This window comes from Phlebotomus papatasi, chromosome 2 (assembly GCF_024763615.1).
Source record: "Phlebotomus papatasi isolate M1 chromosome 2, Ppap_2.1, whole genome shotgun sequence".
Taxonomy (NCBI): domain Eukaryota; kingdom Metazoa; phylum Arthropoda; class Insecta; order Diptera; family Psychodidae; genus Phlebotomus; species Phlebotomus papatasi.
The window spans coordinates 108452711-108479881 of NC_077223.1; the positions used below are offsets into that span (position 1 = coordinate 108452711).

General features: G+C 37.8%; 10 protein-coding genes and 1 long non-coding RNA gene across 11 annotated transcripts in view; 7 read left to right on the plus strand and 4 right to left on the minus strand.

The window, feature by feature from the left end:
* The window catches only part of LOC129800754 (uncharacterized), a 3097-nt gene extending 804 nt beyond the window's left edge, over positions 1–2293 (plus strand). Inside the window, exons 2-3 of the long non-coding RNA XR_008751646.1 lie at positions 357–574; positions 2093–2293. This is a non-coding gene — a long non-coding RNA (uncharacterized LOC129800754). The remainder of the gene's footprint in view (positions 1–356; positions 575–2092) is intronic.
* LOC129800747 (tyrosine--tRNA ligase, cytoplasmic) overlaps positions 1–6478 on the minus strand; it is a 9614-nt gene extending 3136 nt beyond the window's left edge. The window contains exon 1 of the mRNA XM_055845360.1: positions 5406–6478. Within this exon, the coding sequence (XP_055701335.1) occupies positions 5406–6412 (1007 nt within the window). The 5' untranslated portion in view covers positions 6413–6478. The remainder of the gene's footprint in view (positions 1–5405) is intronic.
* LOC129800751 (chromatin accessibility complex 16kD protein) lies at positions 6471–7099 on the plus strand. The gene is made up of 2 exons (XM_055845365.1): positions 6471–6698; positions 6774–7099. The coding sequence occupies exons 1-2, from the start codon at positions 6474–6476 to the stop codon at positions 7086–7088; spliced, it is 540 nt and encodes a 179-aa protein (XP_055701340.1). The 5' UTR covers positions 6471–6473; the 3' UTR covers positions 7089–7099.
* A 112-nt stretch (positions 7100–7211) lies between these two features.
* Positions 7212–8164, plus strand: LOC129800750 (chromatin modification-related protein MEAF6). Its single transcript, XM_055845364.1, has 3 exons — positions 7212–7674; positions 7733–7922; positions 7982–8164. Exons 1-3 carry the CDS (start codon positions 7414–7416, stop codon positions 8098–8100), a joined length of 570 nt encoding a protein of 189 aa, XP_055701339.1. The 5' UTR covers positions 7212–7413; the 3' UTR covers positions 8101–8164.
* An 80-nt stretch (positions 8165–8244) lies between these two features.
* LOC129800752 (cyclin-dependent kinases regulatory subunit) lies at positions 8245–8999 on the plus strand. The gene is made up of 3 exons (XM_055845366.1): positions 8245–8379; positions 8521–8623; positions 8701–8999. Exons 1-3 carry the CDS (start codon positions 8321–8323, stop codon positions 8773–8775), a joined length of 237 nt encoding a protein of 78 aa, XP_055701341.1. The 5' UTR covers positions 8245–8320; the 3' UTR covers positions 8776–8999.
* Positions 8945–9721, minus strand: LOC129800749 (peptidyl-tRNA hydrolase ICT1, mitochondrial). The gene is made up of 3 exons (XM_055845363.1): positions 9583–9721; positions 9168–9526; positions 8945–9109 (listed from the first exon to the last, which is right to left on the minus strand). Exons 1-3 carry the CDS (start codon positions 9709–9711, stop codon positions 9022–9024), a joined length of 576 nt encoding a protein of 191 aa, XP_055701338.1. The 5' UTR covers positions 9712–9721; the 3' UTR covers positions 8945–9021.
* Positions 9722–9870: 149 nt separating this feature from the next.
* LOC129800748 (nuclear pore glycoprotein p62) lies at positions 9871–11085 on the plus strand. The gene is made up of 2 exons (XM_055845361.1): positions 9871–9943; positions 10002–11085. Exons 1-2 carry the CDS (start codon positions 9895–9897, stop codon positions 11039–11041), a joined length of 1089 nt encoding a protein of 362 aa, XP_055701336.1. The 5' UTR covers positions 9871–9894; the 3' UTR covers positions 11042–11085.
* A 2094-nt stretch (positions 11086–13179) lies between these two features.
* LOC129800755 (checkpoint protein HUS1) lies at positions 13180–14240 on the plus strand. The gene is made up of 3 exons (XM_055845367.1): positions 13180–13293; positions 13351–13947; positions 14007–14240. The coding sequence occupies exons 1-3, from the start codon at positions 13242–13244 to the stop codon at positions 14189–14191; spliced, it is 834 nt and encodes a 277-aa protein (XP_055701342.1). The 5' UTR covers positions 13180–13241; the 3' UTR covers positions 14192–14240.
* Positions 14234–15267, minus strand: LOC129800756 (CDAN1-interacting nuclease 1-like). Its single transcript, XM_055845368.1, has 2 exons — positions 14696–15267; positions 14234–14628 (listed from the first exon to the last, which is right to left on the minus strand). The coding sequence occupies exons 1-2, from the start codon at positions 15182–15184 to the stop codon at positions 14290–14292; spliced, it is 828 nt and encodes a 275-aa protein (XP_055701343.1). The 5' UTR covers positions 15185–15267; the 3' UTR covers positions 14234–14289.
* A 2780-nt stretch (positions 15268–18047) lies between these two features.
* LOC129800757 (G2/mitotic-specific cyclin-B) lies at positions 18048–20709 on the plus strand. Its single transcript, XM_055845370.1, has 4 exons — positions 18048–18305; positions 18452–18664; positions 18918–19054; positions 19124–20709. The coding sequence occupies exons 2-4, from the start codon at positions 18629–18631 to the stop codon at positions 20259–20261; spliced, it is 1311 nt and encodes a 436-aa protein (XP_055701345.1). The 5' UTR covers positions 18048–18305; positions 18452–18628; the 3' UTR covers positions 20262–20709.
* A 4165-nt stretch (positions 20710–24874) lies between these two features.
* LOC129800758 (partner of Y14 and mago) lies at positions 24875–26071 on the minus strand. Its single transcript, XM_055845371.1, has 2 exons — positions 25899–26071; positions 24875–25744 (listed from the first exon to the last, which is right to left on the minus strand). The coding sequence occupies exons 1-2, from the start codon at positions 25924–25926 to the stop codon at positions 25188–25190; spliced, it is 585 nt and encodes a 194-aa protein (XP_055701346.1). The 5' UTR covers positions 25927–26071; the 3' UTR covers positions 24875–25187.
* Between the last annotated feature and the right edge of the window lie 1100 nt (positions 26072–27171).

Here is a 27171-nt window from a genome sequence, read left to right on the forward strand (position 1 = left end):
TTTCTTGTATATTTTGTTAAATATATTATAGACACCCATGTTGATAAGGAGGCTCATACTGCTTCCCTTCTCTGGTAAATCTTACAACAAACACTTTTATCTTGGGTATTTCTGAAAATTTACAACACAATCCTAAGAATTTAGGGGATTTCCTTGTGAAAGTATGAAGAATAATCTGATCAGCGTTAGTATTTTGGGTACATTCAATAAAATGATCAAGGAAATCCTATACAATATCTACGATTTTCTGGAAGAAATAGGAGAGAAGCCCTGAGCAATGTGGGCTTCTTGTGTAGAAATGGATTTGTATTATTTGTATAAACAAATAAAATAAATAAGCTTTTCATATTTTATAGACCATATTATACACGATAAGGCGATGAAGTCCTGTGCCAAAATAGTCGGTCAAATCAAAGACAGCAATAGGCCATGCAGAAAGCGTAAGAAGGCAACGCCAGCAATTCCATTACCAAAGAACACTTCAGCAGTACCTGGGCCATATACTCAGCGAGATTTGAAATCGTCTGAATCTACTCATACATCTATCTATCGTCTAAATCGTAAGCTGTGTAAGGTGAGTGTCTTTAATAATTTGTAGTCTACCAAATTATAAAAAAAACATACAATAGCAATATTGTAGTAAATTAAAGTAGCGTGTGCACGATGAATTTTCGATTCGTATGATATGCAGTCAGATTCAGAAGGATTCGGATTTCGTTTTTTTTTTCGTCGATGTCATTTCAAGATAATTTATTAATCAGGTGAAATGATAACTGTCTCATTGCGATCCATCGCTATTGTCGAATGTTCATTTATGGACAATCGAGATAATAACTTGCATTTTTGTCGCTAGTGTCGATAATTCTCGCCACTAGCTTATCGACGCCTCCGGACCTGTCGATTTGTACTTTCGAAGTGAAATTAAGTGAACATTTTGATTTTTTTTTAGTAAGTATCCTTTTTCCTATTTTACTCTTTACTAAATACTCTTTTACTCTTTAATATATACCTTTTTTATAGATAGATAGATAGATTTATTTGCTCTTAAAACATCTGCGGCTGCCACCGACCTCATCGGGCAAGACGGCAGAAAATCCCGAATCACTCGTTGTATAGGCCATATTTATTTTCATATTCATCATTAGACAACATATGAATGTGTTTTGAGAAGCTTTGCAGATGGAAAGAGGTGGGTCCTAGCATTATTCTTTTTTTATGGAGCTTGGTCTATAAAAACAAAAAGAGGAATGGTTTCATAACCTATAAAACTTAGGCTGCTCCCCATCGAACCGGCAAACATCATCAACGTACTAAAACAAGGTCCCGGAAACACAACGATCATCTTTTCAAAGGATTCCAAGTCTAAGGCTGTGGAAAAGATGTTTAACCTGTCCTGCAGTCCGGAAGATTGAGAAATACTGGGTAATTTTGAAGACAAATCTCAGGAAGCAGGCCAGACAGCCGAAAATTCGGCGGATTTTGCGAGGAAGTGGAAGAAAACGATCCATTATCGTGGAAATGGCTTTGTCGTCAACTCCTTAATGAAGGGAATATTAAAAAAATGCGGCGAGAAGCCATTGGTCTAAAAAAGAACCAAAATTTCAGAGAAATCCCAATAAAATTATATTTCCGTAAATATTTGTATTTTTTATATGCTGTGGGTAATTTTTCAGAGCCATTATTCAATGGAATATTTGGCACTCAATGGGTCAAGTGGTAGAGCACTCGCTCTATGATGCAAGTGTCCCGGTTTCGAATCCCCTTTAGGTCACCAGGAAGTTTTCTGGCGTTAAAGGTGTTCGGATTGCATCCAGTGAGCTTCACTGCACTTGACTCCACGGGGCATGGAACTGGCAACCTCATCCCGTACAAGAAAAAATAATATAGCATGTCTAAAAATCTCCTTGCGGGAAGGCCCAGTTCCTTCATGGAATGTCGCGCCAGCATTATTTATTATTAGCCAATGGGGAATTTCAGCGTGCACATTTATTTACGTAAATTAGGCATACCTATCTCTAAAAATCAAGTCATGCTCATGAAAATTTGGATGAGTGGCTAGTAACGGTTACTTTTTTTCAACTTTTCTTTCTAGGTGATCAACGATTCCTGCTTCTTTTGTAATTCATTATAATGTAAATAATTTTTCAATCACGTCAATATTTTTTATATATGTATCTGAACATTAAATTAATTTGAAGTTTAATTAGATTTTTTTAAAATTAAATGTATTATTTTTTTTTAATTTAATTAAAAAAGTGAAGTTAATACATGAAATAAAATGTTCTCTGCTATATATGACCAGTGTTATTACTTTAGTCTCAAGCTTGAACGATAATCTGAAGTACAAAAATTGCCTGAACGCTTACAGAAAAGTATATTCTTTAATAGAATGGAGATATTTCATTAGGCATAAAAAAAAAGAAGGTCGCATAGAATTGACATGTCAACTCCAAGAGATTCTTAGTATCATCGATATGACAATACTTTCGCCGCATTCGAAGAGTATAGTGCTAAAAGAGGATCTTCTGTTGCATCGCCATCGCTCTCTTCCAGCACCAAGTCATCAAGAGGAAACATTTCTTAACATCCATGAATTGCCAACGCAATGGTCTGCCAGTGGAATGCCATGGTACAGCTCTTACCATGTGGATTCCATTGGTATCCCATGCGAAAATACTGGCTGGTTTTCCGAGATCACCCATGGAGTGCCAGTGGAGTACCAGTGGAAATTACCCGGCCCAGGTATGGCACTTACCACAGGAATTCCATTGGTATCCCACGGGAAAACACCGCTTAGCTTTCCTAGATCACCCATGGAGTGCTCATGGTGTACCAGTGGAAATTACCCCGCCCAGGTAAAGCAGTTACCACTGGGTTGCCATTGGTATCCCATGGGAAAACACCGGCCGGTTTTCCGAGATCACCCATGGAGTGCCAGTGGAGTACCAGTGGAAATTATCCCTCCCAGGTACGGAACTTACCACAGGAATTCCCTTGGTGTCCCATGGGAAAATACCGGCCAATTTTCTGAGAGTACTCATGGATTTCCCATAGAGTACCAGTGGAAATTACCATGCGGCAGCTTTAGAATTTCAACGGGAATGCCCATGGATTTCCACTGGATAACACCACCACCGAGGCTGGTAGATTCCCATGGAAATTGCGTGACGCGCCAATGCAAAATTACAATGTACTTCTACAGGGGAATCCAGGGGGATTAAGGGTGGATTTCACCAAGTGGACGCATGGAACATTCCATTCTGTTACCAATGGAATTTCCATTGGATCGCGCCGGATTTTTCTTATAGGGTTGAGAGCAGTTTTCGTCAAAAATTGCGTTTTTGACAGAAATTTGACGTTTCCACCTACAAGGCTGCAGGGAATTTCCTTCTAAAAAGCAATTTTTAACAAAAATTGCTCCCAATGTGTAGAGGCCATTAACCGTGCAAAGACGGAATTCCCACGAGCAACAAGTAGTATAGTCATTCGAGGAGAGTTGGAACAGTGGGAGAGATGGACCACTTCGCCTCCTGTCTACACCCTATGCACGATCTCCACATCATTTGGTCTATTTATGCCCCTCAACATTCTAATGAAAACCCCCAAGTTACAGCTTTCTACCTTTAAAATTGTACGAGAAAATTGAAATTGAATTTTTTGGATGTCTTAAAAATGGCCAAAAAGTTTTATTTCACCATAAGAATACGTGTATTTGGGGGTTGAGGAGAGATGGAACTTAATAGTTTTGGCAACACTTTCGGTGTGAATTTTGGTCAATGTTCTTCGATATATTTTCAAGTAAATCTTAGAAATTATTTTCCCTAAATTTTTCGTAAGACTGACATGATACACTCACAGTGAAATTGCCATCGAAGTATATGAGCCACATATTCCACAAAATAAATCATTTATACTGAAAAAATAAAATAAACTCCAATAAATTGAATAAAATAGTGTTCATGTCTAAAATCAGTTCCCCCCTATTCTAAATTAATAAAATAAACTATAAATATTTTCCTAAAATTAGGGGTGTTCCATCTCACGCGCACTTTTTTTGAGTGCCTCAAAATGCAACCTTTTTTAAATCCTAATTTTCGAAGTGACTATTTTCATCTAGACATTTCTAATATTGATATCTTAAATTTAGAATCTTCAAATGATAAAACAGTGAGATTCGTCTTTGTCTCGCTTTCAAAACGTATCCGCTATATTGAATATAAAAAAGGTGTTCCATCTCTCCTCGAATGACTATAATTGTAAAGAAAAAACCGACGTGAAAACTAGTATTATTAATTGGGGTCCAGAAATCGTCGGAAGTAGAAAATCACTCAGGGAAAATGCATCAACTTTTTCCAGAGCTTTCGGTTCAGTCTCCAAGCCTTCATAAGTGATCAAATCTATAGGTTCTTCTCTGATTTATTGCCTATAGTAGTGAAAAATTGCATTTTCAAATATTTTGACGCCTGAATTTCTCTCTAATTCGGGTGACATTTCGGTACCAAATGCTCGAATTTGAGAGAGTCTACTGTATGTCAAATTTCTTCTAAATCTAAATACACATTCTGTCATTTATATTCGGAAAAAAACACAATTTGAAATTTAAATCTTCGGAACATTTTTGTGTTGCGCTTGCACTCCACCAGAGGCGCATAGAGCAGGTGGTTAAAATTTGACAGTTCAATGTAGTTTCCGGAATTCGTATCCGGAATAAAATATTTCGTGGATTTCGTGGGAATTCCATCTGTTTGCACAGTTTATGTATTTTTTTCAGAAATTGTATTTCATTTGAGAGACAAATAGAACGATTTAAAACTGTTTTTCAAAAATTTCGATTTTTTTTCGGTATTTTCTTTGCAATAAAATTCTAACCTTAAAAAATACTTCAATCAATTATTTTAGCAAATTTCGTAAAATTAAAGTTGGATATTTGGCAATCAAACGCTCTTTAAAATTATGTTTAATCCATTTTTGGTCATATTTTGACCGCCTTTTATAAAAAAAGACTCATGACTGTTCGCTAAAGGGGCTAAAGGTTACGATAGTGAATAAGGTAAGTCTAAAGGGTCTTGAGATTCAAGTCTAATAACTCTTAGTTTTTTTTTCTAATATTAAATTTCTGTTGGCATGCTCATTTTGTCCATGATTTAATTTAAACTAATTATCAGCATCCAAAAGACTTTTTTTTTGCAATAAAATCACATCCGAAATCCTCAAAATACTGATTTTTCCATTTATTTAATATTTCTGTTAACTTTGTTAAATTACTTAAAATCATAAAAGATTTTACGCAGAATATCCACCGGAAAAAATTCAAATTTTGTCCGTTATTAACCCATTAGCGTGCGCACCGTGCGCACTTTTCACTTGAAACATTTCATAATCCGGATAAAAATTGCATGACTTACTTGAGTTCTGGGCTCTCGAAGATCTTCCTGATGGGATCCAGGAGACGATTGATGTATCGTTCGACTGCTTCCTTGAGATCTCCTGGGTGCACTTCCTCCTTGGCGAAGGCATCCTCCAGTTCCTGGTACTTCATGTACGTGGAATCCCCTCCAAATTCTGGCTTTCGCTTCACCAGGAAACCCTCGTCATCTTTGAACAGGGAGAACAGGACGTGCTTTACGAAGGACAGCAGCCCATTGTCCTGGATATTTCCTGGCTCACAGAAAGCTCTTTTGAGTTTCTTTTTGACATTGGCAGCTGAGTCAATGAGGTCGATTTTGGAGTCTTCTTCTGATGAAGACATCTTGCCACCGGCCAGGCCAGGAACCATGGGATTCATGAAGTGAATGCGTTTCTCATAGCCCAACTGAGGGAGGTATTTCTCGGAGAATGTGAAGATCTTTCGTTGATCCACTCCACCGAATTGGGCGTCTACTTTGAGGTATTCTTCATCTAGGGCCTGGAGTCCGGGATAGAGAAGGCCAGAGAGAAGAGGATATTCCACTTGCTTTACGACCTCTGCTCCGGCTTTCTTGGCATCGTGCTGAGTTACGACGGAGGTCAGCTTGTAGACATCGAGAGTGTACTCCTTGGACAGCTGATAATCCGTCCCTTTGACGAATCTCAGCTTCTCCAGAGGAACTCCAATGGACTGCAGCATGGCTTTGATTGCTGCCTCGTAGTACTTCACTCGGAGTTCCAGTAGAGCCCATGGGGCTTTCATGTTGTCCAGGTAGGCATGGAGATCCGCAAAGAGCACAGTTACTTCACATCCTGCTTTTAGGAAGTCTGCAATCTTGGACATGGGAACGAAGTAGGCAACATGAGGTTTTCCAGTTGTAGCAGTTCCCCAGTAGATTTTCACATCACGTCCTTCCTTCAGGATAGACACTAGCTTCTCCTCACCCAGTGTCTCCTGCAAATTCCTGCAGATTAGCTGCTTTTTCACCTCCCAACTTTCACACATTTTTCCCGAGCCACGTTTACCAGACTTTCCGGAAAATCCACTGACACTCTGACAATTTTTGATGACTTTTCGGAAAAAAAAACTGACAGTTTGGCGTTGTTTTTGTTTTACTCTTTCGCCGATTGCTGTGATTTTTGTTGAAAAAATACCAGAAATACCGAGAAAAATGAGTGAAAATCAAGGAAAATGTGTAATCTCTGTTAATAAGATTAGGACTATCATGAAGAGTTCAGCGGATGTGGGCTCAATCACCTCAGAAGCCATCCAACTCGTTAGCAAATCAACTGTGAGTTCACAAAAATAGCAGTAACTTGCAGAAAATTAGAGATTTTCTTTGAAAATTTATCTTCATCCATTCTAGGAGCTTTTCATCGCTGAATTGGCGTCCAAAGCGCACAAAAAACGCCTGGAAAAGGACAAAATCAAGACGCTGGACTACAAATCCCTGGCGGAGTATGTCCAGAATGAATCAAAGCTGGAATTCCTGCAGCAGATGGTGCCCAAGAAGGTCACAGTGAAGGAATACAGGGCTTTGTTGAAGAAGAGCGAAGAGGAGGAAGTGCAGGAAATCTCAGATGATGATGATGATGAGTCATCTGTTTGCTCATCCGACAGTGGAAATGCCGACGATGCCATCAGTATTTCAAGTGCCAGTGTTGTAGAAGTGAAGAATTAAAGAATTTTTGCACAATTTTTAAGTATATTTTAATTTTAGCTTGTTTTCCCGCCAATAAATCCTTCCGGAAGGATTTGTGAGGTTAGGTTTGTTTGCTATAATCCACTGCTGCCAACATTCAAATCTCAAAACTGTCAAAAGGCTTTTGTTTTGTTTAGAAACCTCTAGAAAAACACGGAATTTTACCTATTTTCCAGTCAAATTCTCAAATATTTCTTACAGCGATTAGAAGGATTGAGTGGTGAGCTATCGATTAGTGTTAAAAAATTAATTGGAAGTGCTCAGTGGGAGCAGAGAAAGCGAAAACAGTGTTCAGTAAACAATCATGGCGTCAACTACGGCAGAGTTGGCGGATTTGATAAAACGCAAAACAGAAATCTCCGATACTCTGGCCAATCTCGAGAGGCAGATCTATGCCTTCGAGGGATCCTATCTGGAGGACACGCAGCTCTATGGGAACATCATAAGGGGATGGGATAGGTATCTAACGACAAATAAAGCGACAAATTCAAAGGCTGACAAGAGAAATCGCAAATTCAAGGAAGCTGAACGTCTCTTCTCAAAGTCTTCCATCACTTCCATGGCTGTAAGTTCAATTTTTAAAGGTTTTAAAGACCAGGTGATGGCTTAGGATGTTTTTTTAGGCTGTCAGCGGGCTCGTGGATCCAAATGATCGGCACAGTGAGTCGGAATCTGTGACAAACAACGAGGATTCGAGTGACAATCAGATTTCCGGAGTCAATAATCATCACAATACCACAACTGCTCATGATGGTCTGGCCAACAGCGGCAAGAGTCAAGGTCTAAGTGACTCCTTCAGCAATTCCCAGTCAGGTAGATCCCTTTCTCCGGCTAATGAGCGGACTTTATGACTGATTTCTTGGCGTTTTTAGAACGACCACATACCCCAACCACTTCAACATCGAAGGACAGCACCGGAGTCAAGCATAAGTTGTCCAGTGGCATGTCCAATAAGAAGAGCAACTCCAACAAGAAAGCCCGTCACCGATAAACTCACAAAAAATGTAATTTATTTGCGAAAAAAATCATAATTGAAAAATTTTTGAGCGGCAAAGTCGTCCGTTTTTTTTCGGAATTTCGGAAAAAGGTGCTATAAAATAACTGACAGCGCCACTTTTGAATGTAGCGGCCATATTGAAAGTGAAGTGACAGTTGGCGAAGTGAAAAATCGCGTCCTTTCTGCGGAAAAAGACTCAATTTTGGTGATAAAAATGAGTGCGAAGGATATTCACTACTCCAGCAAATACTACGACAAAGAATACGAATACAGGTGAGTGAAAACTAGGCAGAAATTGCGAGGGAAGTGGGAGAAATGCTAGAAGAATGTTTTGTTTGGAGCATGCTTCCCGGCAGCTGCTTTGTTTTGTCCGGGAAATTTGGGCAATTTTTCTGATGCGAGTTTTGTTCTCAGGCACGTTGTGCTACCCAAGGAACTGGCTAAGAATGTTCCAAAGACACACCTGATGACGGAGAATGAGTGGCGAGCTCTGGGAGTTCAACAGTCGCGAGGATGGGTGAGTTTTCTTTCTTTTTCTCCCAGTTTTTTCTAAATTTCCAAAGGAAATTGACCAGGAAATCTTCAAATTCCCAGGTTCACTACATGATTCACGATCCTGAGCCACATATCCTCCTCTTCCGTCGACCAATTACCGAGGAGCCCAAGTGAACAGCTGTTCCATCTTCCAATTCTTTTGTCTGCGGGACCAACAAAGAAAACATCGTTTTTTTTCTCTTTCTCTCTATTGTTAAGAAATCTCTAACTGTACAATTTCCTCCATTCCTGAGACATCCCGTGTGTGAATTAGGAGGGCTGTTTCGAATCCCACAAAACTCTCTCAATCAAAAATGAATTATGTATTTTTGTAAGTAAAACAAATGGCTTTATCTACATTTTCCGGACATTTTTCCCGGGTTAGAAGTCTACTGGAGCCTGCCGTTGGGCCTTTGTGACGGATCTCTCTCGCTTTACCATCAATCTCTGGGCATTGGCTTTGTCTTTCCTGGAAGAAGCAATGATTTTTTAGCCTCTAAGCTTCCTGGAGCACTAAGGATACTTACAGTCTCCTCTGACGGATCAGAGCGTCTGCTGAGGGCTCAATATTCTCTCCCTTCTCCAGATTCCTTATCAAATTCCTGAGTTTCTCCAAAGCATCGGCAACATTGAGATGCTGAAATCTCGTAAGGTCACTCCTCACAACAAAATATCCCTCCCTGTTGATTCGACTCTTGAAATTCTCCTGCATCTTGGCCTTTACAGCGTCCGGAATCCAGCTGGCTGACTCCAATTTGAACCTTAAATCTACTTTTGTGTTCACCATATTGACATTCTGGCCTCCGGGACCACTGCTGCGACTGTAGGTGATCTCCACCTGATCCATAGGGATGTACCCATTAAATTTAGCGTCTCCTTTCGCCGACTGTAAGGGCAAATCTTCAGTAAACCTGCAATCTCTATCAAATTCAATCAACTCACCGGAGGAGATGGAGTAATTATTTTTGTTTTACTCTTCGGATATAGCTTGTCCAAGCTGATGTCACTTTTGTAGCACATCCTTCGAGCTTGCTGCACCCATCCCGAGGCAAATTTCACAGATCTTAGCATTTTTCTGGGAGGTTTTTCTAATTTTCGCTAAAAAACGCACCGAGAAAAAGTGAGGTTAGGGACAAACATCAAAACTCGCCTAAAAATCACGTGACGTCATTTGCGCTTCTCACGGGATTTTCTCTGTTTTACTGCAATTTTCGTGGTTTTTCACAAGTTTTCGATAGACAAAACACCAGAATAATGAGCAACACTGGCGGAAGTACAGGATTTTCATTTGGATTCACGCCGTGTAGGTCTAAATTGCAAGAAAATCCCAAAGAAAAGTATTCTAACCTCAAATTTTCTAGCGTCCGGATCGATTACATTCGGAACAACGGGAGGAGGCGATGCAGGGACTCCCAAGACACAGACTTCTTCCCTTTTCTCCTCTGTTAATCCCTCTCCGGCACCTAGCACTGTAGCAAGCCTCACGACACCTGCATCTTCGGGGCTTGGAACACTGGGAGGTACAGCAACTTCCACTCCTTTCACAGGATTCACCCCAGTCAGCACATCTGCAGCCACAGCACCAGCTCCAGCTGCCACAGGGGGTTTTCAGCTACCCTCAGCGGCTAGTTCAGCAGCCCCAGCGGTAACTTCCGGAGGGACTTCTCTGACATTTTCGCTTCCGGCCACTTCGGGGGGTTTTAGTGGCTTCCGAGTGCCCACAACTGCCACTGCAGCACCCACGCTGTCCACCCCGGCCACACAGGCAGCTCCTCCTGTGAATCTAAACACAGCTACAGTGACCACAGCATCATCCCAGCAGAGCTCCGTCGGTCAGCTAAATCTCTGCCAACTGGAGGAGCACATCAACAAATGGACACTGGAGCTGGAGGGGCAAGAGAAAGTGTTCACGAATAAAGCCACCGAAATCAACGCCTGGGACAAGATTCTCACAGAAAATGCCAAAAAGATTGTTAATCTGCATGAATCCGTGGAGAATGTAACAGCTGAGCAGAAAGTCCTGGAGCACGAGCTGGAAATCATCGCTGCACAGCATTCAGAGTTAGAGGAGTGCATCAAGCCGCTCGAGAGTGAACTGGCCAAGATGGTTCAGGTGGATGGAGAACGAGCACAGACTTACATGTTGGCTGAGAATCTCGATACCCAGCTCAAGCAGATGTCTGAGGATCTCAAGGAAGTGATTGAGCATCTCAATGAGGCCAACAAGGAGAGAGATCCCAATGATCCCATCGTTCAGATTGGCAAAATTCTCAATGCTCACATGAGCTCCCTCCAGTGGATTGAATCCTCCACTTCGGCCATTGCCAACAACCTGGAAGAGATCCCTAAGCTCCTGGAGGCCATCAAGAGGGACAATGATAGATCCGCTTGGATTAAATAAGCGCATTTCCCTGAGAAATTCAATAAATTCTAATTTTTCATGCATTTTCTCTTTTCATTTTTATCCCATTCACACTCCGTTTTGCAATTGTTTGCAAATTAGTTTACAAACTATTTGCAAATTACTTTGCGAACCAAATTAGTTTAAAAACCGCTTGCAAATTAATTTACAAACTATTTGAATGATAATCTTGATGCAAACTATTTTCAAATTATTTTGTAAACCATTTGGAAATTAGTTTACAAACTATTTGAATGATATTCTTTTGCAAACTATTTTCAAATTAGTTTATAAACCATTTGCAAATTAGTTTATAAATTATTTGCAAATTAGTTTATAAACCATTTGCAAATTAGTTTACAAACTATTTGAATGATATTCTTTATGCAAACTATTTTCAAATTAGTGTATAAATCATTTGTAAATTAGTTTATAATCCATTTGCAAATTAGTTTACAAAATATTTGAATTATATTCTTGATGCAAACTATTTCCAAATTAGTTTATAAACCATTTGGAAATTAGTTTATAAATCGTTTGCAAGTTAATTTGTAAACCATTCGCAAATTAGTTTATAAGCCATTTGCAAATTAGTTTACAAACTATTTGAATTATATTCTTGATGCAAACTATTTCCAAATTAGTTTTTAAACCATTTGCAAATTAGTTTATAAACCATTTGCAAATTAATTTGTAAACTATTTGGAAATTAGTTTATAAATCATTTGTAAATTAGTTTGTAAACCATTTGCAAATTAGTTTATAAACTTTTTGAAATATACTTCGTGATGCAAACTAATTCCAAATTAGTTTGTAAACAATTTGCAAATTAGTTTACAAATTATTTGTAAATTAGTTTATAAACCATTTGGAAATTAATTTATAAACCACTTGCAAATTAGTCTAGAAACTTTTTGAATATACTTCGTGATGCAAACTATATTTCCAAATTAGTTTATAAATATAAACCATTCGCAAATTAGTTTATAAATTATTTGCAAATTAGTTTACAAACTATTTGCATCGAAGGATTCCTTCAACATGGTAGCTTTCGCACTATGGATCATCTTCCGACGACTGACCTTGTACTCTGTACTCCTTATGGGGCATCTTTCTCAGAGTTCACACATTGTGCAGATATTTGGGATTGTGTCCACATTTTGAAGAATGATGAGCCATGGTCCCGGACTTGGAATCCGTCGAGCTTTCGAAATTTTTGGGCTTGCAACTGGAAAAGTAGCTCCTTTATCTCATCTTCCTTCGGTTGATTCCTAACAAGAAAACCTTGAATGATTTTTCCTTTCTTCATGAATTTCCTGTTTCCAGAGACCATTGAGCAGCAGCTGATGCGTCGCGAGGTCTCAATGGCCTTACACTTGACAATGATTTTTTTTTATCCTGCTTCTTCACCTTGAAAGTCCCTGATACCGCTCTTGAAGAGCTGGCCGGCATGGCTGGTATGAATGAGAATTTGGCGACTTCTAACATCCACTGATCGTCGTTTGAGTCATATCTTAGACAGGGTCTGAAACACTTAGTCGCCGGCACTAGGGAAAGTTTAGGAAGTATCCCCTTCTCAGGAGCTGAAGGTTTGCTGATCAGCGTCCCCTTGCTCGAATCAGCTTTCATCTTTTGTTCTCAAGGTTCTCGAAGATTAGTCTTCTAGAGAGAGAGACACAAATACGCTTTTTCCCAGAAATAACTCGTCGCCTTAATTAATTCTTCGTGAAACACGTCCGAACTGGATGACTGCTTGACTTGGAATGAATGAATGTGAGAAAACTGTAGGTAGACTGCGATATTTTTTAAAGTCCCGGCGCAAGGATTCTCGGCATTCTAGGTTTGTTCAGGATTTTAGCTCGATTGTCTTTTCCGGTTGTTTTACAGAGCAGAGGAAATTCCGGGAAATTCAATGTGTTTATTGTTCAACCGGGTGCATCCGGTGCATCCCATGTTTTTTTTAAAATAAAAAATATTTTTATTGCATTTTTGGCGAACTGATTTGCTCGTTAATTTCTACAGATAAGCGAGGAGGATGCCATTCCAGGGATTCTGAAGAATTATCCTGGATTTTGATTGCATTTTTCTTTAAAAAATCAAGTTTTCCATAATTCGTTGTTTTTCAAAGTCGTCTAAATTTTAAAACGCGCTCTTTTTGACATCTTTTCCCGCGCTTTTGAGGTTGAGAGTACGCAAGAAGATGAAATTCCGGGCAGTTATCCGGGGTTCAGGGTGTATGAGAGATTTTTTGAGTGAGTAGATCTTCTCAGGGATTCTCAGAAGTGTTTTAAATTCCATTAACTTAGCAGATATCGTGACGACTCTCTCAAAATGTGGCAGGGATGTGATTTTCAATGCTCGTCCGGACAGCGTGATTGTGGCTGTTAATGTGGATTCTGCCCTCACGGGGCTCCAGCTGTGGTGTGACATTGACCGGGAAGCCTTCTTCGATGAGTACAGCATGCAGGGCCTCTCGGACACCCACAATGAGATCATTCTGGAGATGAAATCTGCAAGTTTTGTCAGGGCTCTGAGCGGCATCAGCCGGACGACTTCCTCATCTTTCGTCAAACTGAAGCTGATGAACAAGAACATGGCCAGTCTGTGCGTGGAGATTGAGGTGCCATCGAGTGTGCCTTCGAGAAGCTGCCCAATAAGCCATGATGTTCCTGTTACGGTTGTTTCCAGGAAAGAGTGGAATCGATATAAACTGCCCAGATTGCCGGATTTTGAGATGATTCTCGGGGTGCCGAGTGTGAAGTTCTTCAAGCACATCATTGAGACTATGAAGACTTCATCGCCGATCATCGAAGTCTGCACGGTGAAGGATGGGACGGTTTCTTTCATTATGGAGTCCACAATGGCCAAGATCTCCTGCCATTGCAGGGATCAGGCAGTGCATTGCGGTAAGAGGATTCTCAGGAAGCTGAAAGGAGTGTTTTTAGTGTATTTTATTTTCTTGCAGAGGGATCCCAGGAGGAGCTTTCCTGCAAAATTGAATCCAAGAGACTTGCTCTTTTCCTCACCAACAGCCCTTTTATCTCTTCCAGAATGCGCTGCAGCATCAGTCCTGACCATTTGGTGAGATTCGAAGTAGAAGTTCAGAAGAAAGTCATCATGACCTGCATCATCCCTTCGAGCTGTGATTGAGAAAACTCCCGGAAATTTTCAAATAATTGTAATAAAAGATTCCAAGCAACAGGTACTTTTTATTTCTTACAAAACGGGCAGTTTTTTGATCACATTTTTCATAGGACACTGAATTCCTGAGGGCTGGGAAAGTCACATCGGATGAAGACATTTTCTTTACTGGGAACGTCTTCCAGGATATCCGTCACGAAGCCCATCCAGTAGATGACAATTCCAGCCCCAAATTCTTCGCTGTACGGAGTCAGTTGTCTCTGGACAACCTTCCCATGGTTGAAGGTGTTCCCGAAGAAGGCCTTGCTTTCGATCCAGTGAATCCTCCGGCCGCGGTAGAAGCACCTGGAGAGGAGCCTGGCGTCAGGAGTTTTTCTATAGCCCTTTTTCTGGAGATCAAGCTGCGTGTCAAATGATATTCCCGCGGAACTGAGGATGGAATACAGCTGCAAATGTCCCAGAAGGTAACAAAATCTACAAGTCCTGACCCCCATTTTCCTGACCAATAATTACCATATTCTCAAAAAACACCCCAATTTTGTCCCTGTAGGCATCCGGAACTGGCCCCTCGAGAATATCAAGCTCAATACACTGCTCAACATTCCTCCGGAGGACCTCATCGTGGATCCTATGAGGATGAAAGAGCAATTTATTGGCCTTGTATTCATTGGTTTTTAGCTTCTCCTTGAGCAATATCCGGGAGAGGATGAAAGGCGAATATCTCCTTTCAGCTGCCATAACAAGCACTGTAAATTCACACGTGGGATCCTTTTCTATCCTCCTTTCATAATCCTGCAGCAATTCTGGACTATTCTGCTGGATTTTGCTGTAATCTTCTGGCAATCTCTCTTTGTGCTCCCAACTCAGGATACTCCAAATTGTCCGCGGAGAAAATTGCGGATATGTCTGATGCAGGAGGTGGAGGCACTCTATAGACAATCCTGGGAAATTCTTAATCCTCTGCAGGACCTCCCGGTACAGCTCACTACTCAAAATTATCATTTTCTTTGGGGATTTTCACGTTTTTTTTCTGAGAATTTTCTTTGGACATTGCAAAACCAAAACAATCTCGTCGAAATCATTGGTGTTTGTGTTCAACATCAGAGGGCCCGTATCTTCCACTTTGTATGAGAGAAGATTTTACGCGAGCTTCTCTCCGTGACGTTTTCTCCTATTTTTCCCACCTGCCTGCTCTCCGACGGAATATCGGAGAGAATCAGGTGAGATTTTCGTGTGGAACTCTTTGTGGAAATCGTTGACATTCCGCGCGTATGGTCACAAAAATAACTGAATACTGAAGTACAGTGCCCGCTTCGTAATCCGGACGATTGGGAGACAATATATGACAGTCCGCTTCGTAATCCGGATGGATTTTTTGAATTTGTTCAACGTCTCGAAAATATAAAACAAGTTTTTTTTTCTAGAATTAGAATAAAAGTTTGAAAGAAGCTTAAAAAGACATAATTAGAGAATTCTATACTATTATACTTCATTTATTAAACAAAAACATCATAGGATAATTCCTTTTCATTGCTGAATATTCGTGTATACATAACCTCAAAATTATTTTAAATGTAACCGTCGATAACTCGTCCGGATTACGGCGATCCGGATTAGAGAGCGGGCACTGTATAAATAACACATTCAGTCAATGTACCAGAAATACTTGAGATAGGATAGAATGTTCATATTTTGTTATTAGTTTGCTACAGACTAATAGATGAATTTTTTGAAAAGAAAAAAAAATACCTTTCATTGGGGCGCGGGGAGCCCCTGTTAAAGACACGTCTTAACGGTCGCTGAATTTAAATTCTGTGCATTAATTCATTAAAAACTCTATTGCTTTAGATTGAGAAACTATCCAAGAAAACAAATTGGCAACTAGAATTCAAATCAGGAAAGAGGAAAGAGGCCAATTTTACCAAATTCGACAGAATGTCGCATTTTCCGTCCGCCATTTTGAGCAAAAACTTTGTATAACCTTCCGCGAAGTAAGAAAACAATAACAAAATGTATTCCCATCTCTGTCAGACTATTTTTCTCAAGAAATTGAAGAACTAAAATTACTAAAAATCCATTCCCGACAGCAATTCGGATTAAAATTGCCCGAGAATAAATCATCTAAAATCACTCAATTTGCGTATGTTGTATAATACAATGGTAAGGAATGGGTTAATAAACTAGACAGACATTTCGAACTCTTTCCAAATTGTATATTACCTTAATATTGTTTTGTTTCAGCTCTCGTGAATAAGAAAACGGTTGTGGCCATTTAATGATTAGATCTTTAAATAACCTATTTATATTCTTAATAAATACAAAATTGAACAGATTTTTAGCAGTTTACTTGGCCATGAACTCTTTAAAACTCTTAATTTTTGTTTTAACTAAAACTGGAGAAAAAAGATCACATAATTTATAGGGAGTTTATCAGGAAAAAGGTCTTTTTTAGTAAGTTGAAATTGTTAGATCTCAAGAGTCAACAAAACAAATATTTTTTATTATTATTATTATTATTTATTTATTATTTTATTATTTTTTTATTCCTTAAATTAGGAAAAAATATATTGAGTAAGATTCTTGAAATTTGCATTTATATTATCCTTTTTTATTCGATATAAAATCTAAGAAAAATTGTTACTTCTCAATTGAAAAACTAATTACAATATTTGAAACTCTTTTCTTTAGGTTAATAAAGTTTTTATTCGAGAAAATTCTTTCAAATACTCCATGTAAAATAGAAAATAAAACGGATAATGTCTAGAATTTTCCGAGAAAAACATATATCAATTTTGAATTTTACTCTTGAGTGATTGTATGTACATATGTATATCAGTATCTTATAAATTTCAAATTTTTTCAGCGATCTTTCTATTTTTCTCAAATTGACTATAGTTCTTATATGTGTTCTTATAGAGATAAAACCGAATTCTGAAATAATTCTGTAATAATCGAAAAATCAAAAAATCCTCAGCTGTCATTAAAATAGCGGAAGTTCGAAATGATTATCAAACATTGCGAAACTCTTATCATGGAAATTTGTCGGGATTCTCGTTACAAAAATACTCGTCAAATCCGAAAACAATACCTAATAATTAGCCACTAAGAAAACTTTGACGAAAACTCGTAACCTTCATAACATTTAATATGCCTTGTCGCTTGAAAATTTGTTTGAAAAATCACAAATAAATAAAAAAAAATGAGAAAATATTGAAGATAATCCTTGTCAAATTACTTAAAAACGAAAAATTAAATGGTAATTGGCTTTTTGTTACAAAAATCTTTGAAAGTTCACTTATTTGACAATTTTCAGAAAATTTTATACAAAACCACAAGAAAATGAGAAAATCTATATACGTATAAATGCGTATTTATAATTGAATAAATATGCAAAGGGTTTTTTAAGTTTTTCTTACTGTAGTAAAATATTAAAAAGAGAAATTTGGTAAAAATTCCGGTGCAGTCATTTAGGTGTTAAGAGGAGTCGCGAGGTGGGAAACCAAAGCTTATAACAATGTTATTTAATTGTTTATTAATTCATTTAATTTATGGGAAAAACTTAATTGAAATTTATTATAAATATACGGAAATTGTATTTATTAATTGAAATAATAATTTAAAAACCATTTAAATCTTAAAAAAAACGCGATATTTTAATTTATTTGCTTAATTTCTATGTAAATTAATCAAACTCTCACCGGGAATACCACTCGAGAATTCTCTCCGATTTTTCATGAGAAAATTTCCAATCGAAAATTTCGTGGATACCAAATAGGCGAGTTCCACACGGAGAGTTGGCTTTTCCCACAAAATCAAACTCTCACATCTGGAGGATACGGCCCCTGGTGTTTGTGCTCAACACCAGGGGGACAAAGTCATCAAACTCCATCAAAATTCGTAAAAACCGTTGGAAATCACACATGAGATTTTTCCTCGGATTTTCCAGATTTTACAGAGAATTTTAAGATATTTTTATTTTGATTAAGCTTATTTTGAAATCCAGTCCCTCTAGGGTTGTTGGAGAAAGTCTCAGGAGCTGTGTTAACTTTTTTTTTAAACAGAGAATGACAAGTCCCTGCGTCAGCTGTAGAAAGTTTCCCTCTCCGAAATCTATACATTCTCAGTGAGTAAATATCAAAAAAATAATTCCAACAATTAATTTTTTAATCTTATGAGTTTTTAATAATTGAAATTTTCTAAAAAAGGAGAATTTTAGAAGATTAATTAAATTGCGGTTATGTCATTTTGATTTAAAACCCGAAGGCGAAGGGACCCGAACACTTTAGACGAGTTAGCAATCGTGTGAGCCGAGAAATAAATTCCACCAATCGCAGCACGGAAAATTGTTTGACCTGCTAACGGCCGACAAATACAGTTGGGGTTTGCGCTTGGATTTTTAATAAGTGACAATTTTCCTGAATTTTCTTCAATTTTTCACCGCAGATCATGGCAACAAGGAAACGTCCTGTCAAGATTGATGAGGTGAGTGAGAAAATTCCTTTGAAAATCTGTGAAATTGTTGTGAGATCAGGGGAGACTCTTCTACCAAGAAAGGGCTCATTTTTCTCAGAATCCGGACGTGGTGTTTAGGGTTTGTGCGAGGGGGGATATTCTTTGGGATCCTGAGAAGTAGCTCAGTGAGTTTTTGTTGGATTTTTGGGGTGCTGTCTTGTGAAAAATTGGTGGGAAAGTTAGCGTGGCTTAACGGTAATTTTTTGTATTGTTCCGGGGACAGAATGAGACAGATAGGGCAGCTAGGAATCGGCTGGTGAAGAATGATGATGCCCCAAGGGCAACAAGACGTGCTGCACTGGGTGATGTGGGCAATAGAGTCCTGAGACCCTCGGTAAATTCAGTCAAAGAGGCACAAAGGTAAGTCTTCCGGGAAGGGTGTCCTAAGGATTTCTTTATTGATTTTGGGCATTTTGGGGGATGATTTAGTGGATTTAGCAAATTGCCGGATCTGAAGAATGTGAAGCCGAAAGTGGATACACATTGGAAGAAGTCGGAGGCTGTGGGGAAGTTGAAGAGTCAGGTGGAGCAGAAGAAAAAGGTTGAGAAGATTCCCTGCGCTGCACCAAAATACACAAAAGTCAATGTGGTCAAGGTGGTATTTGATAAGGCTCCAAAGAGTCCCACATTAGCACCTCTGGCTAAGCCGGAACCAGATTTCAGGGATGAAGTGGAAGAGGAGGATGTAGCTGGGTCGAGTTACTCGAATGATCTCGTGAGTCAGGTCGTGGATATTGATGCTGATGACCATGAGAATCTCCTGCACATGACAGAATACGTCAATGATATTTTTGACTACATGGGCACACTTGAGGTCAAATATCCCATTGAAAGAGATTTCCTGGCCAATCACGTGGATATCAGGCCAAGGATGCGCACGGTTTTGATTGATTGGATCAATGAGGTCCACTATGAGTGTCGTCTGGTTCCGGAGACCTATCACATGGCCGTGTCCCTGATTGATAGGTATCTCCAGGCGACTAAAAATATCTCACGGAAATTGCTGCAACTCGTGGGCATTACGGGGCTATTCCTGGCCAGTAAATACGAAGAAGTCTGTCCACCGTCTATCTTTGACTTTGTCCACTTTGCCGATAATGCCTACACGGACGGACAAGTGCGACAGATGGAAATGAACATCCTGCACAAACTGGACTTCAATATGGGACGCCCACTGCCAATTCAATTCCTCCGGCGCTTCTCCAAAGCAGCCGCTGCCACGGAGACCATTCACGGCGTTGCCAAATACTTCACAGAAGTCATTTCCATGGAGTACACCATGGTTCACTTGAATCCTTCCAAAGTGGCTGCTGTGTCCATCTATCTGGCCCTGAGACTCTTCAGGCAATCTGATGATGTCTGGAGCCCAACTCTTCAGCACTACACCAAGTACCAAGAGAACCAGCTAACCACTGTCGCCAAGGATCTAGCCACACTTGTCCTGGAAGCGCCAACTTCCAAATTCCGGAGTGTCTACAAGAAGTACGCGGACAAGAAAATGGGCGCCGTAGCAAAACTTCCGGAATTGCAAAGAGGCATAATTAAGAAGATTGCTCTCTCCGACTAATCCTCTACCCCAAAACCCCCTTTTTCTTGTCCAAAAACCAATAGAAATTCTCAATTTTCCTTTTTTTTCAATTTTATTTAATCTATTTTTCTATTCTCGTACATCTGTTTTTTTTTTAAATCCTCATCTTATAATTCTTGTATTTTTTTCTTCATTTTTTTAAACTCTTTCGGGTGGAGAATGCTAAGTCAGATAATCACATTTAACTCGGTTTGAGAGTGTCTCCTAAGAATTACTTTTTTTTGACTGGTAGGGATTAATATTAGAACCATCTTTGTATAAAATTTCCATTAAAAAAAAAGAAGGAAGCATCTCGAGAGAAAGCTCGCGTGTTGCATTCTAAACTGTCGTAAGTTTTTGCAATTTATTATTTTTTTTTCAACAAAATTAATGTCAATTTGTATCAAAAATTATATTTTGTAGCCAAATAAAGTGCTGATAAAATTGATCTCAATTGACTTTGAATTACTTGTTTGTTTTTGGTACGAGGGGCAACTCATAAAAGAAATCACGTGATTCCCTTTCAAGGGGTAACTCATTCCCATTTTTTCTGACAAGGGTTTCTGGTTTCCCGGGTTTCGCGATGCAGAAATTGGGTTTCTCGGGTTTTGCGATGCAAAAAGTGGGTTTCTCGGGTTTCGCGATGCAATTCGTGGGTTTCGCGATGCAGAAATTGGGTTTCTCGGGTTTCGCGATGCAATTCGTGGGTTTCTTGGGTTTCGCGATGCAGAAATTGGGTTTCTCGGGTTTCGCGATGCAATTCGTGGGTTTCTTGGGTTTCGCGATGCAGAAATTGGGTTTCTCGGGTTTCGCGATGCAAAAAGTGGGTTTCTCGGGTTTCGCGAAGCGTTTCTCGGACAATTGACGAGGGTTTCTCAATATGAGTTATCCATTGTTCCCTTTTGATTTTGGGTTTCTGATAAGACAAAAATGCCATTCTGTTCTACGCTTCTTGGTGACATTTCAAAAACATTTTCTAATTCTGTGGATATCTCAGAAGCAATTTAGGGTTTTCATTGCAATTTTAGAAAAATTTCTTTGCTTATTGGATGCATTTCGACGGCTCCATTCCATACTATTCTAAGTCGACTTAGAATTATATTAGTCCGAGAGATATGTTGTTCCTGGGACCGAGATCTACAACTGGTGAAAATTTGGTAGTCATCCGGCGTTCGGGTAACAAGATATTCAATTTTTTCGAAAAAAATTTACACGGGCTGCATAGGAAATCGCCAACTTCAAATGGCTCTCCTAGATAGAATAGTATGGACTAGAACCGTCGATTTCTAGAAGAATTTCCATCGTTCCTCGTACAGTAGGTGTCAAAAGTTTGTTGCCTCATGTATGATCGGGTAACCAGGGGCAAAAAATGGTATAAGAAATTACTTTTTAAAATTTTTCTTTTCGCAAATTAGTTGCCAGTAATCCGTAGATCTTATTTATGTATTTCGAAAAAAATATTTTATTTTATTTCATATAAAAAAAAATAATTGTTTTCCAAAAGTTGTTCATTTTTCATGTGTCAAAAGTTGTTGCCTAATTTGAAATGTTATTTAAAATGTTCAGAAACATGCAACTAATTTTAAATAAACTCGCTATATTTTTAGTTTATGTCATTTGAGAGGCCAATATTTATTTTTTTTTAATTTCCCCATATTTAGAAACGGTTTTTGATTCTTTGAATGCGTTATGTATTTGGTTTAAAATTCAATTTCCACGCTTTCGTGCTTCTCGCATTTTTTTTAGATAAGGCTCCTTGTTTTTTCGTATTACTAAAATATTTTACTTGTATTTAGAAGCGTCTTCACCTCGGTCTTGATGTTTCTTAAAGTGCGATTTCATTATTTGAATACTATTCTCTGTTTCTGGAAGCGTTTTATGCTGTTCAGTTGCTTTTTGCAGTTTATAAACGTTTTCTCGTTTATGAGGTGAGTTTCTCTGTTTTCAAAAACGTTTTCTTGTTTTCTTTAGAAACAGTTCCTCGGTTTTTTTATTGGGTTGTCTGTTTCTAAGATGCATATTTGTTTAGAATTTAGAATTAAGTTTTTTTAGAATATTTTTTCGTGTTTTAGAAGCGTCATGTCTCTTAAAGTATGATTTCGCGTAAATAGAAACGTTTTTTCCTTGTCTGAATACCTTTCACTGTTTCTAGAAGACTTCTCTGATTTTTGTCAGGTGTTTTTTCGTATTTTCTAAACATTTTCTAGCTTCTGAGATGCGTTTCCGACCTTCTAGAAGTTTTTTTTTTGCATTTAAAAAAGTCTTCACCCATTTCGTGAATATGTTTCCTTGTTTTTAGAGGCATTTTCAGATTCTCAAAGGCTTTTCTTGCTCTTTGGATGCAACATCGTTTCCTTGTTTCTTAAATACGTTTTCTTGGTCACAAGGTTGGTGTTTCTATAATGGTTGACCCCTCGCCGTGAACCTCAATTCTTAGATAAGTATTTTTAAATTTTAATTATTTTTTTTAAATCGTGCTTTAAAATCTGCTTTATAATCTCTGATAGAAATCTTTAAATTTGAAGTATGAAATTCCTTTAGGCCTGCCTGCAAGCTAAATTATAACAAACTTCCTAACTAAATTGAAATGAAAACATTAAATTCAATCATTTTTAAATTCTATGTCCGCATAGATGGCTTGACTTTCATTAAGATCACTCATTAGAATTATCTGTAAATTGATTTAAAAATTGGGACCTTGTTTAGGAATCTCTGCAAAGATGCAAAGAAATGACGAGTTACATTTAAGATTATTGCTAAGTTGCTTTTCTTAGAAACTTGTTATTGCTCATTGATTCTACGGATTCTAAGGTACTGGTACGTAACTTGTAGACTTGAATAAATTCAAGAATCAGGGCAACATGTAAGAAAACTTTGAAGCAACTAAATTATTTCAGAGATCCTATAAATATTTTTAGCCCAAAATTTTGACTGAAAAAAAAAAACAATTTTGTGTAGTGAAATGCGAATTCAGCCAGTAAAAAAATATTTTCGGAAATAAAACTTAATTTTAATGGCCCCGGCACACCTCTTAGATTGGTAAAATTTTATAAAATCAAAATTCACGCCCCTTTCGTTCTCGAAAGATTTTCATAAGTCTATTCCACTCTCTCGATCTCAAAATTCGACTGAACTTAAATTGAATTTGCCTTGACGTTCAAAAGAAGAAGAAGAATCCGAAAGACTGAGATAGACGAATGCAAAGCTTTTAAGAAAGAAAGAGATGTGAATTTCGATTACATGAAATTTTCCTGATAAGGTGTGCCAGAGCCATAACAATAAAAAATCCCAATTTTGATTATTAAAAAGTTAGATTTAGTCAATGTAAAGAAATTCTTTAATTAAAAATCTATTTTATGAGTAAAGAAATCAGCATTTTGGTCAGTAAAAAATACTTACAGTTGTAAAAATTGTAATTTAATCAGAAAAAAATCAATTTTGATCAATAAATAAATAAATTCAATCAGTAAAAAAGGTTAATGAGCTAAAAAATCGCTTTTGGTAATTAAAAATAAATTTTGTCAATAAAAAAATCAATTTTTATTAGTAAAAAATCGTTTTTGGTTTAAAATAAAGATACATTTGTAAATAAAATTCAAATTTGTTCAGATTGGAACTTTTGAAGTAAGTAAAATGTTCATTTAGATTTGAACAAAGAGAAAAGAAAGAGTAATTTGTTTTTTTTTTGTTAAATATTCGAGAATAATTAGATAAATTACGCTTTTTTGTAGATTAATTTTTTTGCTGACTAAATTCAATTTCTTAACTGAAAAATTTGAATATTTTGTATAAAAAAATTCAAAATCTAGAAATTTTATTAAGTTTGTAATCAAATAAAGATTTAAAAAAATTAAAAGAATTTTTAAATAAAAAATCAGAGGTCTTAATATTATTTTTCCAAGGCGTTATTTATAAAAAAAATTTACGTAAAAATTGAAATATAAAACAATTACCAGGAAAGTAAAAGTTGTCCCCAGTTTTCTTTTTATAATAGGGTAAGTGTGTCAAATTTCGGCATAGTTGCATGCAAGCGACAAAGTCTCACGTTTGAAATGTAATATTTTTAATAAAAATTGAATATATTTTTGTTACTGTTTTATAAGGAGTGTTGCTTGGAACCTTGCAGACAGTTTATCATCTTTATTTACTCTAAAAACATACTTAATACATTTTAAAATGAATAAAAATGTAGACATTGATGGCCTATTTCGGCCACCACCATTCTCATATTTCCTTGCCCTTCCAGAAATCTTTCAATGTCTTTCAGATCATCTTGCTCGTCGAAGCGACATTTTTTGTTATTTTTTTGCATTGTACAATCTCAAGAGAATGCACAAACTAAAAATTCATGGAAATTCAACAAACAAAAAATATGGCCGAAATTGCAAGCTGGCCGGAATTTGGCACACTTACCCTATTTATTAATAATTTTATTCCGAAAGCAATTTTGCCGTTGTCTTTTTAGGTTTATTTTCTGTTGTTTTTTTTTTCTTTGAGAAAAATATACTTTCCATGGGAAATAATTGCTCTAAGACAGTTTAGAATGGGACGTGCGAAAATTCTTCCCTCTCAAAAATCGTTCTCAGCAATTAAACAAAAAAAAAAAAATAAAATAGTGGATGATTCTTTTTGATTAAAGAAAATACAGAAGAGATTATAAAATAAGAATTGCTCACAAGATTCACTTCCCCAAGAAAATGCAGACAAAAATTGGGAGAGAGCGCGGAATTGAGCCTCGGGCAGATTTGTGTCTCTTCAGCGGGAAAGTGTTTCCGGGGACAAAATCCCCTTTGTACCAAAGTTTTTCTTAAAAAAAAAACTTAAAAATATATAATAATTGGGTAAAAAACAAAACGATAAAAGAAACGATGGTCCACAGCCCGTTGCTGCTGCTGCTCAAAATTCAGGAGGAGGGGGACGACTTAACTATTGGATGGTACTCGCCTGGGCCTCCAACTGGGCAATTTCTCTCATGATTTCTGCCTTGCGTGCAACTTTGTCCAGTTGATCCTTTTCCGGATTCTTCAATTCGCCCGACTTCAGTTTTCCCTCAATTGTCTCAATTTCGCGGATTTTCCGCCGCAGTTTCTTCAGCTTCTTGGCCGGATCCTGAATGTCCAGCTGCAGGCTGCCCAGCTGCTCAGTCACTTCGTCCGTGGAGGTCTGTGGTGGTGGTGGTATCTTTTTCTCAGGTGGTTTCTTGGGGGCGGGATTTGGGCTTTTCTGTGCTTTGCTCTTGGCGCCAGTGGACTTATTGAGCACCAGGAGTCCTGGGATTGGTTGCTTCTGCTGCTTCTCACGTGCTTCCTTGGCTTTTTGGGCCACAACAGGGCACATACCCACTGGCAAGATTGGTTTCTTGGCAAATATCTTCCCTTTGCTCTCGTACAGAGGCACTTCCTCCTGCGGCACATAGCCATCCTTCACCCTCCTGGCCTTTCGCCACGTGCCGTCTGGTCGTTGTGATGCCGGAATAAATTTTCCTGCAACACAAATCCAGTCACAATTTTCAGAAATATCCTCCAGGAAAAATTCTCAAGGAAATCCATTGCAGGGTAAAAAGGCACAAAAGAACAATGGGGATGTAAACATAACCTCACCACCCAAGATGTTCTGGCCCTTTTCACCCTCACTCACCTTCGCTATCCTCGGAATATGTCGTCATTCTAGGATATTAGGTCTATTTGACTATGCTGGGAGTGAAATTCTGCTGGTCCTAGTGCTATTTTTGCTGCTTCTCAGCACCCAAAGTTTCCCTCATTCTCACAAAAGTCCTCTTCAAAATTTCACTGTTTTGACAGATTGTTGACGCGCGAGTTGAGCAATTATCTACGCTCATTGTCTACATTTCCATACATTACGTACTTTTTTGTGTAATCAATTATTTATTTCTGTGGAATTTTGGTTTAAAATGTAATTCTTTTGAAATATAATTCACCTGTTGCAGATTTGACAATTTTTGGGTAAAAAAAATTGGTCAGTAAAAATTAAATTACAGTCGACTCTTCGTTCGTTATCCGGCTGACGTGGGGACAAAATGACATTTTGGTTTTTTGAATCTGGTCAACGTTTTTTATATTTTCTGCTGTTGGAATTTGTTTTTTGTCGAAAAACAGCAGAATTTGCTTCGTGGTGTGTTTATGTTTCATTTTGTAGCACGATTGATTAATGATTAATTGATTTATTGTACTGAGCCTGTTGGTTATTTTGTACAAGAATTTCTGGTTTACATTTCTTTCACTTTACAGAATTTCTATAACGCAAGTTTTATGTCTTATAATCCTTATAATATCGACATCGACCACTCAGAATAAGAAACGAATAACTCACAGTAGGCAAATTTTACAGGAAAGCAATTTGAAGCTGAGATTTTACATGCAAAGTATAGGATTTTTGAGATCTATAATCTCTATAACTTTGAAAATAAATATCTTTCAAGTATACCTAATATTCACAGGGAAGGTAGGGTATAAAGAAGTATTGAAAAAGTGAATAAAACGATTTTTGTAAAAAATCGAGTTGTTCGACTTATATTCTGAGTGGTCGATATATACTCGACTGCCCAAAATCTTTTAAGAACAATTAATTCTTGAATTTAAACTACTGAATAATGAATGATTTCAAGTTTCCAAGGATATCACTCTTTAGAAGTATTCTAGAAATTTGTTTCAAATTTCGAAACATATTTGAATCTTTGGGCTTATAGAAATTAATTAAAACAAAAGTAAAAGGATTTTAGAAAAAATGACCAAATTTGCTGCTGATGGTCTTCCTGGATAAGCCATTGAGGGACTTCGCCGAAATGCGGGCCCTACATTTTCTTTGAGCCTCCGTCATGACTTAAATCTCCAAATAGCCTCCGAAAAAGATGAAATCGACGTCATCAATTTGGAGTCAACCAGACCGTCCA

Bases quoted from the DNA above. Each gene is read 5' to 3' on its own strand.
- LOC129800758 (XM_055845371.1), bottom strand. From the start codon at position 25,926: ATGACGACATATTCCGAGGATAGCGAAG. The intron at 25,745-25,898 runs GTGAGTGAGGGT...TTTGTGTTGCAG, and splicing joins ATATTCCGAGGATAGCGAAG to GAAAATTTATTCCGGCATCA.
- LOC129800748 (XM_055845361.1), top strand. From the start codon at position 9,895: ATGAGCAACACTGGCGGAAGTACAGGATTTTCATTTGGATTCACGCCG. The intron at 9,944-10,001 runs GTAGGTCTAAAT...CAAATTTTCTAG, and splicing joins TTCATTTGGATTCACGCCGT to CGTCCGGATCGATTACATTC.
- LOC129800756 (XM_055845368.1), bottom strand. From the start codon at position 15,184: ATGATAATTTTGAGTAGTGAGCTGTACCGGGAGGTCCTGCAGAGGATT. The intron at 14,629-14,695 runs GTAATTATTGGT...GGACATTTGCAG, and splicing joins GGGTGTTTTTTGAGAATATG to CTGTATTCCATCCTCAGTTC.
- LOC129800750 (XM_055845364.1), top strand. From the start codon at position 7,414: ATGGCGTCAACTACGGCAGAGTTGGCGGATTTGATAAAACGCAAAACA. The intron at 7,675-7,732 runs GTAAGTTCAATT...ATGTTTTTTTAG, and splicing joins CTTCCATCACTTCCATGGCT to GCTGTCAGCGGGCTCGTGGA. The intron at 7,923-7,981 runs GTAGATCCCTTT...TGGCGTTTTTAG, and splicing joins CTTCAGCAATTCCCAGTCAG to AACGACCACATACCCCAACC.
- LOC129800755 (XM_055845367.1), top strand. From the start codon at position 13,242: ATGAAATTCCGGGCAGTTATCCGGGGTTCAGGGTGTATGAGAGATTTT. The intron at 13,294-13,350 runs GTGAGTAGATCT...TTAACTTAGCAG, and splicing joins GTGTATGAGAGATTTTTTGA to ATATCGTGACGACTCTCTCA. The intron at 13,948-14,006 runs GTAAGAGGATTC...ATTTTCTTGCAG, and splicing joins GGATCAGGCAGTGCATTGCG to AGGGATCCCAGGAGGAGCTT.
- LOC129800757 (XM_055845370.1), top strand. From the start codon at position 18,629: ATGGCAACAAGGAAACGTCCTGTCAAGATTGATGAG. The intron at 18,665-18,917 runs GTGAGTGAGAAA...TTCCGGGGACAG, and splicing joins GTCCTGTCAAGATTGATGAG to AATGAGACAGATAGGGCAGC. The intron at 19,055-19,123 runs GTAAGTCTTCCG...GGGATGATTTAG, and splicing joins TCAGTCAAAGAGGCACAAAG to TGGATTTAGCAAATTGCCGG.
- LOC129800751 (XM_055845365.1), top strand. From the start codon at position 6,474: ATGACTTTTCGGAAAAAAAAACTGACAGTTTGGCGTTGTTTTTGTTTT. The intron at 6,699-6,773 runs GTGAGTTCACAA...CATCCATTCTAG, and splicing joins AACTCGTTAGCAAATCAACT to GAGCTTTTCATCGCTGAATT.
- LOC129800752 (XM_055845366.1), top strand. From the start codon at position 8,321: ATGAGTGCGAAGGATATTCACTACTCCAGCAAATACTACGACAAAGAA. The intron at 8,380-8,520 runs GTGAGTGAAAAC...TTTTGTTCTCAG, and splicing joins GACAAAGAATACGAATACAG to GCACGTTGTGCTACCCAAGG. The intron at 8,624-8,700 runs GTGAGTTTTCTT...TCAAATTCCCAG, and splicing joins TTCAACAGTCGCGAGGATGG to GTTCACTACATGATTCACGA.
- LOC129800749 (XM_055845363.1), bottom strand. From the start codon at position 9,711: ATGCTAAGATCTGTGAAATTTGCCTCGGGATGGGTGCAGCAAGCTCGA. The intron at 9,527-9,582 runs GTGAGTTGATTG...TTGCCCTTACAG, and splicing joins TAATTACTCCATCTCCTCCG to TCGGCGAAAGGAGACGCTAA. The intron at 9,110-9,167 runs GTAAGTATCCTT...TGCTTCTTCCAG, and splicing joins CTGATCCGTCAGAGGAGACT to GAAAGACAAAGCCAATGCCC.